The sequence below is a fragment of the Rhopilema esculentum genome, chromosome 1, assembly GCF_057945365.1.
Source record: "Rhopilema esculentum isolate cy_ngs chromosome 1, ASM5794536v1, whole genome shotgun sequence".
NCBI lineage: Eukaryota > Metazoa > Cnidaria > Scyphozoa > Rhizostomeae > Rhizostomatidae > Rhopilema > Rhopilema esculentum.
Genome location: NC_142815.1, coordinates 626,768 through 646,088, shown reverse-complemented (window position 1 = coordinate 646,088; position 19,321 = coordinate 626,768). Strand labels below are relative to the sequence as shown.

At 37.1% G+C, this 19,321-nt stretch overlaps 2 protein-coding genes across 2 annotated transcripts; both read right to left on the bottom strand.

Annotated features, from left to right (window-relative positions):
• Positions 1-6,228: 6,228 nt before the first annotated feature.
• Positions 6,229-7,278, bottom strand: LOC135690433 (uncharacterized). The gene has a single exon (XM_065207994.2). The coding sequence runs from the start codon at positions 7,276-7,278 to the stop codon at positions 6,229-6,231; it is 1,050 nt and encodes a 349-aa protein (XP_065064066.2).
• Positions 7,279-17,072: 9,794 nt separating this feature from the next.
• On the bottom strand, positions 17,073-17,675 carry LOC148960604 (uncharacterized). The gene has a single exon (XM_089116119.1). It carries the CDS (start codon positions 17,673-17,675, stop codon positions 17,073-17,075), a length of 603 nt encoding a protein of 200 aa, XP_088972245.1.
• Positions 17,676-19,321: the final 1,646 nt, after the last annotated feature.

Genomic DNA, 19,321 nt, shown 5'->3' with positions numbered 1-19,321 from the left:
TAGAAACAATGGTCATCGACCCTCTCTTGGTACTCATAGTGCTAAGAAAGTCAAATCAGTTCAGTTCATATATTTCAAGCATTGGGAGTGTTGAATTTCCAGTAACTTGTCTCATGTAAATTATGATTCCAGAATAGCTGAATAAATAAACTTATGACAGGTACAGTATGTTCAGAGTTGCTCTACTTGAAACTACCTCAAGTACTATTTGTTCTAAGTATATTTCCTCAAATATAAGGAAATATTGTTCAAATACAGTTTGCCACTGGTATCTGTGCAATACCAAGAAAATCTTTCGCATTTAGTAGGCAATTCAGGAGACTTTACTTTAAGTTTTACATAGTGATTTCACCATAAATAATATAAAATTTTCAAAATGTTACCCTATTAGCAATACTCTGCATGTACCCATCATGAAATTGAAACATTCTCTTCTGGAATCCAATTTTAGCTAAAGGATTTAATTTGGCTTACCAATTTTGATAAATTTTCTTTGCCAAATTGTCCATGAGCACATTCGGTAGATAATTCATTGGAATTCCCTTCATGCATGTCTGCAACATGGTAGAAAAAGACTTCCATTTTGCAACTACTAGCTCTCCAAACCCTTCTTTGGTTAAAGTGCAACACCAGTAGATGTGACGACGTATACTTTTTATCCACTTTCCTAAACTCCCAATCCATTTTGTTTCCTTGCTTCTAAAACCTTTTTACATACAGACTTTGCAACATGCCAGATATCATACAGATGGGTTGTTTCTTTCTGTGTTCCACGTATCCATTTTGCTATTCACAAATGGCAATCAGATACAAACTTCTTTATAACTATGACATCTTTTCTCAAATTCTCAAACCATCTTTGTGCTCCCAATAATTCCATTCCATTGCTGCTACCTGCCTCGTTTGTCTATTGAAAAGAAATGCATCAAATTAGTTTACTTCTCAACACATTCTAGGATATTTCATGACATAGAATAATGCTAAAAACTCGAAAAAAGAATTTATTTGGCAGAGAAGGTGTTGCACCTAGTATATTTGCTGAATTATCTAATCAAAATCCAGGAAAACTAAAAGTTTTTCTTAATTTTAACATAAAAATAATGAAGCTTTAATGTAAAAGAAACAAAAATAACATGAACAAAAGCATTTTTTAAATTGGCCACACTAAAATCTTCTACCAGAGACTTCCTTTTTTAATTCACTCAAAAGATTTATCTTTTTCTTTTGTAGAATAGCTGAAGGCTTATGCATTTGCACTAATTCTCAGGAATAAAATTCTCCACAATACTGCAATATGAATTATGTAGATAACATCTGAACACCTTGAGACCTTCAATTAAAGCCTCGTGGGGAAGAAAAATTATGAATGAGGGTATTGGGAAAAATTATAGAGTATTGCCTAGAATATTTACCCCCTGCAAATTCTTCACCAGTCAGAGACAAGATTGCGACATACAGTTTAAACTCGTCTCTTTTCTCTAAGAAAGGCCCAATTTTGCAAGGATCAATTTTTTTTAATTTTTATTTCATCAATACAAGCTAAAAGACACTTTTTATAATTTGGTAGCTACAGCTGTAATGTATTTATTCTATGTTCACAAAAAAACGTGTGACATTACCTGGATGAGCTAAAATGCACAATCTTCAGTATTGTTCGGCAAAGCATTGAATAAAGACCAAATTTTGCACTGTGGCCCATTGAGTTGAAATGACAATTTCCTGCCCATGAAATGCTTCTTATACTTCCAGTCTTATATCATAATTATCGCCCATTCAAACATATATGCAATGGACTTTTCCAGAAATTATGCCCAACATCTTATTTCTGATTTTTTTCTGATTTTTTTTGCAAGACAGTCAATTTCACGCAATTCAGACTCGCATAAGTCACCTATTCGCATAATTCAGATAAAATTGGGCAGTCCTGAAAGTCCCACTCACTTTTCTCTTTTCATTTGGATCTTAGTACATAGTTTTCTAGGTCCAAACTGATCTGAATCATAGATACGAGTTTGACTGTATTGACATCCAAAATCTTGCTTCAATGAAATACATTTAGTAGACTTTACTTTTGACAGCTAATGTCGAAGAAGAGCTTTTAAGAGAATGTAGAGAAAAGCAACAGCAAGCACAAGACTGGCCAAAAATAGACAAAAGTGTTTCAAGAAGTGATAGATGCCAATGAAAGGCCATCGTCAATTTAAAATCAAAATTCAATATTTGAAACAGTGAATTCTTATACTTGATTAGTTCTTGTCTGTATGAATCCCAAAAGGAGAGAATCTGAAGAAAGAGGAACTTCTGATGGTGAAGGTAGGTTCTGGGACTTATTACTGATAAACCCATGTGCTTGCAGACTAACAAGAAACTGCTTATTTTGGCTCCAGCCATCAACATTGCGAAACTCATAAGTATATTTCCTGCAGGGTATGAATATGAATTGAAGATCTTTGGCTGGCTTTTCCACTGAAATGACAACAACCATTGTACAATTCTCTGTTATCTTTACAGAGGGCTTTCCAGATTTCATAAATATACTAGATTGTGTGTGGTACAATATGATGCTATAACAACGATCAATGTAAGCCACGCTTCGACCATAGCAAGTTATCAAGTAAAATTGAAAAGCGATGATAGAACTGAAAAACGCTAAACAAAAATGGAATTCGACAAATCCTACACAGTCAAATCCTTACGAGACCCACGCCGTTGAATTGGAAGTTCCACAAATGGAAGCCCCAACAGTCTGCCAAAGTTGTGTCATTCTAATTCTGACAAGGGAGGAAAAACAAGCATCAATGGATGGCGGTTAAATTCAAATTGAATAATTTGAGAAAATTTTCCTTTTTCATAGAATGAATTTGTTGAATCATAACCTAGGAAATAAAAGGTTTCAAAAGTTTAATGCTTAATTAGATCAACAAAAGTGCATGTATTTGTATCCTAATTATATTTTTGATCCTACTGTTAGTTTTCTTAATTATATTTAATGTTCAAGGTTTCAGGATATATCGAAACAATGAACAGTAAAAGTTTTAAAGTCCAAATAGGGGTAACTTTCATTGTTCCTACTCCAATAGAACAGTAGATGTTCTGCCAATTTGTGGCCATTGTAACCAAGTAGGACATTAACCCGCTCTTGCTATACCCATTATTATCATTCACATTCTGGAATACTGTGAGGTCAGGGTAGACAGGACAGCACTGCACGGAGAGGTAATGGCAGATTCCAGGCCCCACAACCTCCAAATAGAAATGAGGACTGTAGGGTTTATCATGTAAATGTCGTTAGGGGATCCATTTCCAAACCATCTGAGGCAGATTCTTTGTCTACCTCAGCTACTTTTGTCCCCCTGATTACTCTGTTTCTCGGTGAAGCTACTGAATCCTTACTCCTGAAGACTACCATAAATAATATCCCGGTTTTCTGTTTAGTAAAGACAGGTGTTCAAATTACTGTAATTTGTTAGGACTTAACTTCTTAAGCCCCCTGTTGCTACATTAAGATCACAGGGACACATTATTGCAAGTGGTATTGATATTTATTTACAAAGTGATTCATATGAAGGTTGTGTTAATACTGTGCTATCAGACAATTTAAAGACCTTTGTTTTGTCGTACATCCAGAAAAATCAGATTTTTTTTCTAAACAGCAAATAAAATATCTAGGCTTTACTCTTGATTCAATATATATGACAATTCATTTATCTGCTGAGCGTAAAACAAAGATAAAAGAATTTTTGCAAAATTTGAAAGGACATTGTTGTGCTGTATCTATTCATGATACTGCAAAAGCTATTGATTATATGGTCTCATGCCTCCCTGCAGTTCTTTTTGGGGGAATACATCTTCTATCACTCAAAAATGATAAAATGATAAAACTCTCAGGGCGATTTTGATGCTATTATGGCGATCAGTAAACTTACCCCATCTGATATAGAATTGTGGCTTTTGAATTTAGATGATAGTTTCAGATACATATCAGGATCACCCCCCGACTTCACTCTATGTTAAGATGCTTCGCTTTCTGGGTGGGGAGCCGCAATTGACTCCATTTCCTCTTGGGGTCCAATGTCCCAAGCAGAAGCCTTATATCACATTAATGCCTTAAAGCTGCTAGCAGCCTATTTTGTCCTCAAAAGTTTTCAAACACAGCTTGTAAACAAACACATTGAATTAATGTTTGATAATACAACTGCTGTTGCAGTTATTAATGACATTGGTACCAATCATAGCCACAATTGCAGTACCATGGCAATGAAGATTTGGAATCTTTTTTATGATAACCAAATTTGGATTACTGCTTCACAAGTCACAAGTAAAAGCAACTTCTTTTATGCAACATAAAAGAGCTATATTCTTTGTTCAAGGATGATAAAACCTGCTTTATGTATTGGGTTTTACAAGTTTGCATGCTTGAGGCCAAAATGGTGCATCCCAGTTGGTCCCAAGGGGACACATTATGTGTGTCTGCACTTCTCATAAAAATCTGAAGCTTCTTCTTGATGCTGCAAATTTGTACCATGACCTGATTGATATGGTATTCTGTGATAGAACTTCCAGAATATGCATGATTCACAGATGTGCACAATGTCTTACAATCGAAAAATGTTGAAGATTGCTTGCGCAATATCTTCACAGAATCAACAACATTTGGAGAAGGCAAGGAGGTTGAAGATGAAGATGATTTTACTGAAGATACAGTCACTTTCCATCAGTGACCAACTTTGGACAGACCTGAACTTGTTTCCCAAACTCTTCCAGTTGCTGATTTTATTGATAAGTTGCGTTACCAGCTAGATCAAATAACCAGCCATTCATTTATTGCAAAGTCACAAGCTTTATATTTGAAGAGGTAAAAGGAACTTTGAATCAGGAGGAAGTCATTTTTTTACTAGACTTTGCAGAAAACTTTAAATTTGTGATCCAAGATGAGATCCAGGGTTATCATTAGAACCAGAAGCAATGAATATTACATCCGGTAGTCATTTACCACGAAGGAAATGATCGAGTTATTGGATCAGCATCATTATGCTTTTTATACGATGACCTGGTACATGATGTGCATTTCGTATATAATGTGTTGAAAGCCACTGCACATCATATCAGGGAAATGATATCTACAGACATAAAGGTTGTCTATTACTTTTCTGATGGTTGTGTAGTCCAGTTTAAGAACTGCAAGAACTTGTGCCACCATAAGGTAGACTTTGCAATGTATTGTGAGTGGAATTTCCTGGCCACCAGCCATGGTGAATCCCCATGTGATGGGATTGGAGGTACGGTTAAATGTTTCGCTGCTCAAGTCAGCATACAACAACCAATGCCAAACCAAATTATTTCTTTTGAGGCACTATTTGAATTTTGTAAAACAGAAGTCAAAAGAATCAACTTCTATTGCATTACGAAGGAGGACAACAATTTGACAAGAAAAGATGTTGAAAAACGCCTAATAGCTGCAAAAACGATCCCAGGAATAAGGGGGCTCCATTGAACCTCATGATGATGATATCATTTATGCGGCCAAGGTGCGCTGACATATGTTGGGTGCCAACATCAAACAATCTGAACAGCCATCAGAACAACCAATGATGACTGGAAGGCAATACACCTTTGAACCAAATGATGCTCTTGAAATAGAACCATAGACAACAATGAAGCATTTTGTAGATTTTTATGTAATTTGTCAAATAACTGACAGTTTCTTGCATTTTTAACAATTGAGTATGACTTTTTTGAATTACTTGTTTGTAAGATGTTGCTTGAAGTTATGGTAAATGTTTTCTGGATGAAAACATATATTTTTCGATTATGCTCAGACGGCCGCACACGGTGAGCAAACTGCCACAAGTGACAAAAAATATCAAACTAGTTTGATTTCTAAAAATTCGGCATGTTAGACAAAATTAACACAAAAATACCGCCGCACACGTAAGGGAAATGGCTGGGCTAAATGTTACTCATGCCATTTAGCTCAGCTAAAATCTCTCGTGTGTGCCTAGCATAACTAATCCAAACAACCCTGTGGCGATAATAGGTGACTTTAATGTGAATTCAATAGATATATCTTCTAAGCGAATAGATCTTTTTCCTATATGTTAAATATCAAGGGGAATACCTGGTTTATTCAAGACAGCACCACATTTAAATCATATTTACACTAATGTTCCACACATTGTTTCCACCTATGGAGTAATACGCTCCGAAAGTGAAGTCATCGTTGATTGGCTAATCGTCATCAGCCATAGTTACCAGGTAGCAACGGTCCCGCTTCTCGTGAAAGCCAACAAAACATTGGAATAATTGCAGCACGATGGCCGAACAAGTTGTTAGTTTGTCAGAATTAGTTGCATTCAAGTCTTGCCTTGGTGTGGTGATTCTGAATTCAGTGCAGTCAATGATAACCCTGCAATTTGTGATTTCTCCAAAAGATTCAGGCATACTCCCTTGGTTTTTTGCCAGTGAAGGCATTCGCTTCATCAGTCCCTGGTACAAAACTTCATGCACTGCATACAAATATGTTAGAAATATATTGTGTATTGTTGTGCGACTGACACCATACCTCTTTGCTATGTCAAAAAGTGGCACATCAAGCTTCAGTTTCATTAGAAAGATCAATAACTGGTCTTGATCACTGATTTTGACTACTTCGCAACCAGTCCAGTAATTCAATGGTCTAAATGCATTGATTAGCTTGTCTAATCTAAGAAAGGCTCGTTTTGACAAGTTTGTATATCCTTTCATGTCGTCTTCTGAAAGCCTTTCAAATGTAAAGACTTTCCTTTCAAGCTCTCTTATTTCTGAGAAAGCTTTATCAAGCTGTTTCATGAGAGACTCCATTCCCTGCTCTTCGTGGTGGTGATCTGCTTGAGGTAGGGACATCTCAGCGTCGGTTTCGTCCAGCAAGAATTCACCACTAGCAGCTAATTTCTTCTTAGGGCTTTTCTTCAGTGGCTCTAGTGCTCTTAAAGATGTCGCTGTCGAGCGCGACTTGACTTCTTCACTACTCTCCCCACGTAAAAACAAGCTCGGTATTGCTCCCCTTTTCAGTCTTGGCTTTTGGTAGACAGTAGGTGTATCCTTTGAAGGCTCAGTAAAGTCCTCCTTTTTGAAGTGCTTACTGCACACGTACGAATATTTCGAAGGCTCAAAGCCGACCCTACAAATTCTAACTTTCCACGCTGCTGCTTGTTCCTTGTTCGATGGAAAATCATGGTACGAAACGTCTCTGTCCCAAGGATTATGAAAACAGCCAAATAAACAGCAATATCGTGGCATTTTCGATTCTTAGTTCGTGCTCAAGGTCTCTTGTGTGTTTACTTCGACACTAGGCCAATAACACTAGGCCGTTGCTCCCTGGTAACTAAGGCCGGCGAAGGCTAGCCAATCAGCGAAGATTTCACTTTCAGAGCGTATAGAATCTAATAACAGTGATCACAAAGGTATATACACTACAATTTTAAAATGTTCAAAGTATCTCAAATCCACATGCGAATCTCCTGTAGAAATTTCGTTAAGCTTTTAATTGCAAGAATTACTACAGTGCAAAAATATTCAAAATTACTATACTTTATTATTCTATATTATACAACCTGTGCTACTACCACAATTACTTCTTCAATTATCTGCAATAGCAATAGCTCCACATAGCTAAATATGTCTACAACAACAATTACGATTTCCTCAACAAACTACATTGCTATTAACTCAGAAAAGTGCTAATTTTTGTCATTAAGCTCAGTTATAAAACTACCAAATAACTTTACTTTGCTACAAAAAACTCAAAAATTATCATCAATTTCCGATTTCATCCAAAAATACAAGATAAATTGCATATTTAAACATTGATATTTCCCACGCTCTAGCTCTTCGATAACATATAAAATCCACTCTGGATTTTTTACCACAAAATGCAGTTCTATACCACATATTTGTTGCACAGAAAGAATGTTTAAATACATCATCGAAATGGCAAAGAAATCTCAAGATCTCTGAGGTAACTTCACTGTCTTTGTACGTTTTCTGCTCTCTGTGCATAATTATCCTCATATCTATCATTAGACATCATTTTGGCCAGCAGTCTCAAATTGATCATACGAATAATGATTGGTATTTGAAAAACTTGTTGATGATCTGTATTTAGTGCTAAATACTACTCCATTCTTAATTGTCTCTAAGGTGGAATAGGTTATATTTTTTGGAGCACCATAAAAAATAACAGCATGAACTTCTGCTCCTTTCTCAGTTAGCAGGTTAATGTCCTCAAAAATTATGTGTTGCAAAATATCTGCATTCACGCTGTTGGTTAGAAAATAGCCAATGGGAACAAACCATGGTCTCTGCAAGCCAGAAGCTAGAAACAAGGGTATTTGATGCAACAAGATCAAGTGGCTCACCCTTTAAATTCCCATAATCCACATGGCCAGCAAATTTAAAGTTTCTTTTGTCCCATTCAAGGGTTTTTTTATTGCCATCTCATCAACACTAAGAACACAGTCTTTCTGGCCTTCATTCACTTTTTGCTCCACAAAGTCAAGTGGTTTTTGCAAAAATCCTGGCTCACATTCAACATTTACTGACCATGATCTCAGTGTTGATGGGTGTGGCAAATGTAGAGCTTTCCGGACAAATCTATAGGCACGTGGACTATAAAAATGCAATGAAATGGCAAATTCTTTTATCTCATTTGAATATGAAGAACCTGTTGACCTATTTATATTTTTTACTTCGTTTTTGAATAATGACAATGTCATGTGTCCAAAATTTTCCAAAAATGAATTTCCAGACTCTTCGGAGAGCATTCTATATTGTTTTAATTTGGCAACCAAGGCCCCTATGGTTTTTTGCTTTCTGATATTCTTCCTTCGAAGATTTTTTATAATTAAATTCTTTTTCTTTTATTTTTCCTTGATAAAGCTTTTTTGCTTTTCTTTGGGGATGACTTTGTGGCATAATTATGATCCAGTCTTGGTTGCTTTGAGCTGGGTATAGGAGGTTCAACAGAACTGGATTGAATAATTCTTTTAGGGACAGATCGTGGTGGTGCTACTTTTTTCTTCAAATGGTCAGGAAAATTAAATACTGATGGAACAGCATCTTTTTTAAGTATTTTATTTTCAATGAGGCAGCACCTGGTAAAGATGGTTCATAACTGTAATCAGTGGGAAGAAAGTGACATTCGCATATCCTTGCTGACTGGGATGGGTGCCAATCTTTTCTTCGCATAGCTACCAGCCATTTTTTTAAAAGCTCTTCATTTTTGTGGGGAAATCTTTCAAACCATAAAATTCTGATTAAAAAAAACATGATCTAAAAATGTTAATGTTGATCTAAATAACTGTTACGTTTGCGGATCCGAGCAGAGAGAGACATATAATGATCACAACACTTGTACTTTGTAACTCTTTTTCTGATCGTTAACCTTAGTCCAGTACTCTTACTGACTTAGCCCTGGTTAATGTAGCATGCAATGACGCAAACAACAGGGTTGTCGACACATACAAATAGGACAATGGCTAAGGATCATTACACTACCTCCCCTCTTAAAATCTCCACCCAGGATCAGTGAGTTATGTATTCTCCAAACCTCAAAGGGGGATTAATATTTTGCCTCAAATGAACCGGCCTTTGTAGAAGGTTGAAGGTCAAGGTTTTGATGTCCCCCTGCAAACAGTCCCTCTGTCTTTCTAGGTTCCCCTGGGAGAAATGTACTTCCTCAGCTTCGCGAACCGGGCAGAACGGTTCCCCTTTGTCAAAAGGAACAGTGCAAGTTTTGACATTGTTGTGATGAGCCACAATACTTTTCCCTTCCTTAGATTGAAGTTTATAGTTAACCCCATGACAAGAAATTATCTTGTAAGGGCCAACCCACCTCATACCAAACTTCCAAGACTTGGGGCGGCGCAACCAAACAGTTTGGCCAACCGGGAGGGGTGTCCATTCATTTAGAGACAACTATTTCTGACTATTTCTACTACTGACTAGATTTTTCTTAGCTACCTCTGGGACAGTAAAAAGGTGTTTTCCAACAGATGTAGAATATTCTGATTGGCTATGAGGATTCTTCAATGGTACCCCTAAGTCTACCTCTAAAGGTGTTCTAGCAATACGACCAAAAACTAATTCATAGGGACTAAAACCAGTTGACTAGTGTGAACTGGTATTGTATGAATAAACAGCCAAGTCAACCCACAAGTCCCAATCTTCTTTATGTGAAGAGACAAAGGTGGCAAGAATATCCTGTAGTGTACGATTCTGTCTCTCGACAAGGCCATCACACTGTGGGTGATATGCAGTGGTGCGACCCTTATGAATACCCATGATGTTACATACTTCATGCATTAAATTGCTTTCAAAGTTACGACCTTGATCTGAGGGAAGAACTGTTGGAAGGCCAAATCTACTAAAAACTTTGGATACTAATATCTCAGCAACAGTGCAGGCTTTCTGGTCTTTAGTTGGAAAAACCTCACACCATTTTGTGAAATGATCCATAATCACAAGTAAATTTTTGTTACCACGAACTGTTTCAGGGATGGGGCCCATGTAATCCATTGCCCAGAACACAAAAGGCTCATTAACTTCAATAGATTTTAGGGGAGCTTGTTTATGGTTTGGGTGAAGTTTACTTTGAGCACAATTGCTACAGTTGCGAACAAAATACTGCCGCTTGATGCTTTTGTCAACTGAGGACTGACTTTATATCCAGGTGTCCCTAAATTCTTCCAGCATGGCATCCTCGGTGGTTACTTGCATTCGTCTCTCTCTTATCATTTCCAATTGACTTTTTTCTCTTTCTTTGAATTTATTCTTTCCAATTTCCAAGAATTCTTGCCCACACTTCAACTGTGCCTTGTGCTTCCTCGACAAGCATTTAGTTATTTCTAATTCCAGCTGCTCTGGCCTTCGACCAATATTAAGTATTGTTTCAGCACTTTTTACTCCTTTCTGTTATTTAAAGATAATATATCCACAGAGGGATTGTGCTTGCCCTTCGTTGTTTACCTTTGACGCTATAAGATACTTGAAGTCTTCACTCTGCTGTTCCAGTCGCTCCATGTTATCATCTGGAAAACACTTGTAGACAAATGTCAAACACTTCGCTTTTTTCAGATGTCCCGCATACTCATGCAACCATCTGATGTTTTTTTCCCGAAAAGAGAGCCCTTAAGCATCTTAAAAATTCATATGTAAAAAATGCTGGCATTTGGCTAATGTTCCATAGATCCCCATAAAAGGAACAAAGGTAATAAGATAGGTCTTTAGGACCATGGGAACTGTTCCTTTATTCCTTTGTGTTAGGAACGTCTCATCAATTTTAGGATATGCTGCTAAAGTGCCGTTATGGGAATTACGGACCTTTGATCGCTCCCTTTTCCTATACATTATAACATAAATTTGAATATACGTTCTCAAGTTCCTTAGTTCTGCATGCGCTAAATACTTTTGGGCTGATTTTCTTTTGCTTATTTGAGTTAAGTCACGTTTCTCCATAAAACAGCAAAATGAAATTCACATGTCTCTTGAAAAGTTTCAACCTATATAAGGCGCTGCAAGTTATAAGCTTGGCCACAAAACTAGAAGATGTCTTCGATGGTAGTACGTTGGAAAGACGTCCCAGGAGCTGCAAAGTTGAAGAAGAGGCTGATGTTAATAGCTAATGTGCACGGAATATTTCAGTGCCCTATTGGTGATTGCGAGCATGAAGGCTTCCGCAGTCAAACAGGTTGCAGAAAGCATGTTACAAATTCGCATCCTTGGTTCTTCTATTTTGACGAATACCCGAAAGATATTATGGATAATAAAGCTGCGCCACAAAACGCATGTGACGAGAAGACCAACGAGTCAAAGGATGGTAGTTCAAATTTCATTCCAGATGACGTCATTTTCAGTGAATCATGTGCCAAATGGATGTGAAGCTCTACTGGTGGTGCTCGCACGAAGGCACACGCAAATCAGATTTGCTCTCCTGTCCTCAAGTTTATTCAGCACTCTCGGGACGATCTTATGCTCGAAGGGAAAGAGGGGCCTAAAATTGACTACTATTTGGCTTCAATGGCATGCTTGTCAGCTTTTTTACAACATTTGGAGGATGAGAAATCTATTGGATTTGCTGGGAGCGTTAGTTACATCAATGCTTTGTCGGAAACAATGGAGTATAGAAAGTTTGAGGGAGTGTCAGCTTCCATTTTATCAAACTTTAGGGTTGCAGAGGTATTTTTGAAACACGCCAGAAGATGTATTGCTCGTAAGATGCGTGTACAGTGGACTGTAGAATTGGATGTTGATACCTTGGAGAGAAAAGGACATTGGGCATCACTGAAAGACTTACAAAAGGTCATACCATTTCACATAGGACAATATAAGAAAATGGAGGCCAAATGTCGAGAGCATTCAGCAGATGTTTCAGCATCTGATCTAACTTTTTCAACAAGATTTATAACGACATTTCTCTTCTTACATGTCAAGGGTTCTCGGCCATTGACATACCAATTCCTGACAATTGGCATGCTACGTAGTGAAGCAAAAAATGGCGGATACATCGACCAGAAGAAATTCAAAACAGCTGACAAGTATGGCTTTGATTCCATGGTCATAGATGACGTCTGCATGCATGTTTTGGACGACTATGTGAGACACGTTAGGCCGAGGCTTGTGTCCATGATAACGAGTTCCATTGGTAACTGCTGCATTTTATAGCGAAAGGACAATGACATTGAACACCTATATATTTTTTATAGCTTGAATATGTTCTTATGGTGAGAAACAACGGTTATAAAACACAAATGGATAGAATCCCAGTCATAGTTTTGTTTTACGAAGTAATATTTTTATATTAAATACATTCCGTACGTATTAAGAAGTCCATTAAGGAAGAACAACAATAACGACAACATTTTGTGTAGCGTTTTTATTTAACCTCAAGCTCCTGGCCATAGCGAATGTCCTCTACAGTATAAGTTACTATACTTTCTAACGGATCTGGAGATTTTGCTAATGCAACGATATGATATCTATCATTAGACATCATTTTTGCCAGCAGTCTCGAATTAATCATACAAATAATTATTGGTATTTGGATTACTTTTGTTGAAGATCTGTATTTAGTACTAAATACTACTCCATTTTTAATTGTCTCTAAGGTGGAATAGTTCAGTTTTCCTGACTTTTCACGGCTTATGTCGAAAACAATGTACCGCTCGCCCTTCCATGCATATGCAATATCACGCAAGGATGTGGATGTGAAATACAAGGCGTTCTTCGTGGCCAGTATATATTTCGCCAGAAATGTCTTTCCTGTATTTCCATTCTCGTCCACCACGAATGTAATTTTTCTTGGCCCCTGAGATCTTGTTAGGCGAAGAACAGCTTCCTGCCATGGTCGCAGCTTCGCACTTTGAAATTTTTCAAGCATTCGCTGTCTCAACTCTTCCATTGTCGTTCAATGCTCCTATCCACAGTGGATTGACTGTGAAGCCAGGCTTCTCCAAACTCCTCCAACATGGCATCTTCTGTTGCCTCATGCATATGTCTGTCCCGCATAAGCTCCAGTTGGCTTTTTTCTTTTCTTTTAATTGTATTTTGACCAATCTCAAAAAAATTGTGCCCACACTTGACTTGAGCCTTATGTTGCCTTGAGGATCCCTTGGCTAAGGTCATTTCCAGTCTTTCAGGCCTTCTTTCTATGTTGAGGACAGCTTCGGCTTGATTTGCCCTCTTCTGGCATTTGAAGAAATCTCCTCAAAAGATTTTAATGCACTTCGCTGTTGACTCTTGCAGCCATTAGATATTCGAAGTCTTCACTATGCTGCTCCAATAGCTCCATAACATTTTCTGGATAACACTTGTAAACAAATGTCCAGCATTTCGCTTTTGCTTCTCTCACTCTTTCTGCCATTGTACTCTTACTCTCCCCCAGCAAAGTTACAGAGTTTCTGCCTGACATTTTTAGGAACTAAGGAACCTGGAGAACAACTAGACAGCTCTTTGAAAAAACTTGTCAGTGGTTCGATGGGTGTGGAAGACTCTGATTCAGGCTCTGACATTTTCATTACACAGAGCAGTACCAAACCTGTAGAAAAGACAGACAGCGACTGCCAGATGTTGTCAGTTCGAAAGTGCATAACACCATTCACTGAGAAGGAGGACTATGGCAAATGTGGCAAAATACTTTCAGACCCAAGCTTATGCTTCGCAGAGGGAAGAGCCTGTAACTCTTTGTTAAGACACGTTAGAAGTAATCAATTTCGTTGCATGTATGAAAAGCTATGTGGAAAAGTTATGTCGTAGAAATCGTTTAGAAATCATAATACATGATAGGAAGAATGTTTGAATATTTCTTTTACAAAGTTGTTTTTTGTTCAATTCGTATATACCCATGTGCCAGACGCCTAACAATAATATCAGTTGATTTTTGACTAGCTCTTCATACATTTTTGTGGACGTTCTGACCTTATAATCTTGTAGTGATGTTTGCTTGTAATCTTGGATGGGTGTGCCATACTATACATTATAAAATGTTCGGCTGGGCTTTTCCATATAAAGTTGGACAAGACAGTGGGTGGTCTTCGGTCTACGCAATGATGTTGGCTTCTAATCTCAGATGGGTGTGCCATACTCTACATTATAAAATTTTGGGCTGGGCATTTCCCTTTAAAGTTTGACAAGGCAGTGAGTGGTATTCCGTCCTCGCAATGGATGGGTGTGCCATACTCTACATTATAAAATGTTGGGTTGGGCTTTTCCGTATAGAGTTTGACAAGGCAGTGGCCTTTGATAATGACATCGAGATCACCAGCTCATCAACATGGGAATGAGGACAGAAGACTTGTTGTATACTTATGGATGCAAGCCCAGCCCAATGATATATGTACATTCTATATTAACAGTTGTTAAAACGATATCAAGAACACCGACCCATCAACATGGAAACAAGGTCAGAAGCCTTGAATATCCTTGCAAACGTATGGATGGAAGCCCAGCCCAAAGAAGGTTTTGTATCTATCAATGAAATGACAATAAGGTTATAAGACAGTTTTATTTCAAGGCTGGAAGACGAACCTTTGTCTGAAACCTATCGACTGGAGCCATTTAAAAGGTTGAATCTATTATCTGACTACAAATTTTCCTCGAGCTAGTCTCAGCATTGTAATATTTGCTTTAAGAATTGAAGCTACTGGCGTGTAAGCATTCCACAGGCGTTTATGATTCTTTTAAAGGAGAGAACAAAAAAAATCACAATTTTACTTGAAACTTTTTTATTCAGAAACACGCTCCTGGGCATACCTATAGTCTTCAATTTTAAATAAAACGTGGTGTTCAAGGGTGTCAGGAGACGAATCTAAGATGACAATGTGGTACCTATCATTGGACATCATTTTAGCGTAGGGTCTAGTGTTCATCCTACATACGACTATGTATCCAGGTGTCCCTGAATTCATCCAGCATGGCATACTCGGTGGCTTCTTGCATTCGTCTCTCTCTTATCATTTCCAATTGACTTTTTTCTCTTTCTTTGAATTTATTCTCCCATTTTCCAAGAATTCTTGCCCACACCTGGACTGAGCCTTGTGCTTCCTCGGCGAGCATTTAGTTTTTTCTAATTCCAGCTGCTCTGGTCTTCCCTCAAAATTAAGTATTGTTTCAGCACTTTTCACTTCTGGCATTTAAAGATAATAATGAAAAATAAAAAGGAGGAATATCAAGATAATATAGGGTTAGTATAATAAGAGATGTTAATTGGTTATACTAAAAACACAATAGTGAGGTGCATGGTGGTAATATATGTTTATTGATCATGTTCATAATTGGGTTCAAATAAGTATGTTAATTCGACTTTAAAAAATAACTTCTCAGGTTTTTTATGAAAGATGACTTATTTGGTAACTTTTCAATTTGCAATGGCAGGGAATTCCAAATGTTGACTCCTTCATATACAATTGACTTTTGTTTGTAATTTGTCAAGACCAAAGGGAAAGAAAAGTTGTCATTTGAAGACTGTCTTGTTTCATGCTGATGACATATATTTGTTTTAATGAACAGGTTGTTGAATAGATCATTACCGCTTTCATGATAGATATCAAACATGAATTTAGCAACTTCAAGTTCAAGTTTATACATGTTATGAAAGTTGAGAAGATCACTTTTTTTAATAGTGGTTCACTATGAGCTTGATATTTGGCAAAATTGATCACCCTAACTGCTCTGCGAAGGCTAGATTTTAATGGCTCCAGATTACTTTTATAAGCACTTCCCCACTTTAGTATGTCATTAAGTAGAGTCGCGTGGCCCCTTATGGAATAATTTGATTTTTTAATGAATTGTGACTGTGCAATGATAAAAATAAATATGAAAGAGTTTAGGTTTGTTTATCTTCAAAAAACGTGCGAAATTATTTTGCTGACGACATTACTTAAATTCTTTGCTAATTATCGTTGTTTCATTTTGTTTATAAAAGCTAGGAGAATATTTTAAAAGTAAGCGGAATGTAAACGAAAAAGTTGTCATTAGACCTTCGACCCTTCTTTTTTTCCTCCATCTCAACTTTCTTGGTCATTCCCTCGGCCGGTTTTTTAGCTAAAACCAAACCAACCCCCACAAATTGTTTCTTCTTCTTGTTCTTACTGGCTCTTCTGTCTTAATTCAAGACATTAGCCTCGCCACTGTTTTCTTCTATTCCTTTCGCTCATAATCATTCTCAGTTAGTTCATCCACTGTTTTATTTATTGGTTTCAGGTCTTTATTCATTTGTCTGATCCATGTCTGTTTTGGTCTTCCCCGATTACCCTTCACTTTTTTCAAATGTTCTCTGAAAGCTAATTTTGCTGGTGTTCTTTCTGGCACATGTGCCCAAGCCAGTTTAATCGCCGTTTCTTTATTTCGGTTGTGATGGTTGTCTGATGTGATCTTTTATATATTTCTTCATTTCTTATTTTATCCATTAATTTGATGTTTAGCATCCTGCGTAGCAGTTTTCTTTGAAAGATATCGTGACGTTCTTCCAATTTCTTAGTTAAGGTCCAGATCTCGCAATTGTAAAGCAGCATTGGATATATAAATGTATTAAGCGTTCTTTATTTTAGTTTTATGAATGTCTGTCTGTTACAGAGAATTCTTTCATATTTGTTGAAGGCATCAATGGATAGTCCTTCCCTTCGTTTTATGTCTTTTTCGGTATCTAAAATACTTCCCAGATATTTTATCGGCTTCCATTCATTGATGCCATCTGTGCCAACACAAAATTCTTCAGTTTTTTCAGTATTGATATTTAGGTTTCTTTGTTTGACTTTCAAAGGGAGTTCTTGTTTTATAGTGTCCTTGTGTTTCTTGTTGCTGGTTATATTGCCAATATCGTCAGCATACTGAAGATCGATGCTGAAGTTTTCTTTATCTTGGTTGTGATTTACTCTGGGCCTGTCTGGTAATGTGATTGCATCTGGATTTTGCAGCACGAGTGCAACTGCTAATGTGAAAGTAAATTCTGGAGCGCTTGCACAGTCTCCTTGTGATGCTGCTATGTTGGTTTCGAATGGTTCCCCTCTTGCATTTCCATCTTGTACCGTGTATTGCATTTTATACAGTAATTTGTAAAACATATGTAGCTCATCGTCATCTAATATTTTGCCTAGATCTTTAATAAGTTGAGGTCTTCTGATGGTGTTGAAAGCTTTGGACATATCAAACAGGGTCACAAATATGTTGTAATCTTGACTGTCGATTGCTTATTCGATCAACATTTTTAATGCAAAGACGTGTTCAGTTGTGTCTCTTGTTTCTTCATCTTCCAAAAACGAATATTTGTTGAAACCCAAACAATAGCTTGCACAATTTTCATTCACCGGGATTTTTTGTCAGGAGCACTTTCATTGGCTTCTTCTATGGAACGGCGGGCTTCCTGTTGTGATTCTGAACAATTCATGAGTGGCTGAACGTGTGACACATGATCAGGTCTCATTCATGTAAGAAAATCAAACTGGGGGATAACTTTTTTTTCTCTACTCTGAATTTGAAAACAAATGGCTCAACGAAAGTCTGATTTGATACTGACGAATGATAAAGGTAGAAGGAAAGAAGGCAGATGATAATTCCCGGTTTTTCTTCATTGTGCGCTTTTCTGCATGCCCAAATTTGAGCCGTTCCATAAGGGGCGATGGCCTAAGTTTTTCACGAAGAAAAGTAGCCTATAGTAATGTTGCCATTGCAGAAAGAGAGAAAAGCCGATAAGACTGGCTTTACACAAGCATATAGATTATACAGCAAATAATGTTCTTGTAGTACGTTTATTTCATTATGGAGTACCAAAAAGCCGAGGAACCAATTTTTACTGAAATCGTTCCATAAGGGGCGACGTGACTCTATGTGAGATTGGACAAACGATTTGTAGATTGTACAAAGTGTGCTTTGAGGTACCAAGTGTCTTGTTTTGTATGCCAATGCTCTTTGAGATTTTAATATTTAGTTGCTTAATATGTTGTTTCCAATTTAAGTGTTTGTCAATGATTATGCCAAGATATTTAGTGTAGTCTTTTTGTACTAGCTTTTTGTCATCAATTTGAAGAACAATTGGTTTATCAGGCCTTTTTTGATGCGGAATTATAATAAGAAAATTTGATTTTGATACATTTGGAGAATTAAAGATAAAAACTTTAAACTGTGTAATACTTATCTACCCTGATTCGTTCAGGAATATTTTGCAAGGACCAAAATGATCATGAATAGACAGTTTTTATTATTATTTCAGGTATCTAAGGTATTATTGCATACCGCTGGATTGGGAGGTGGCTATTTGGTTACATTGGATAGGACAACCGAAAAGCCCTTCCTTGTGTTTATGGGCATATTTGCTCCAAATTTCCATTGCACCAAAATACAGGGTTTGCCCAAGCACCGGGGTAACAATGAGATGGAATTTCCTTTTGCTATTTCAAGATGCTTTTCCCCAAATTTTATGCTGTTTCTGTTCTTGAAAAATTATATGTCTATATGATACCAGTATAGAAAATTACAATAATGTTTAACAAAGCACTTACAATTTTTTTATTACTTTCTGATCTTATACAGACTGTCACAGGGTTATGTAATCAGTAGAGTTGAACATTTTCATCAAAAATCTTTATGTTCATAAAGATGGCGACATCCATACAATTACTTCTCATCAGGACAATGATGACGTGGATCTTTTGCACTTTGGTTTTGCCCTTTGCTTCGGGTTGGCAATTTCATTCGTGTCCAAAGACTCTACGAGTTGATGTTGATCCATCTCTGTTGATGATAAAACAATATGTCATAGGCTGACAGAGGGAATGTAAATATTGCTCTTGAT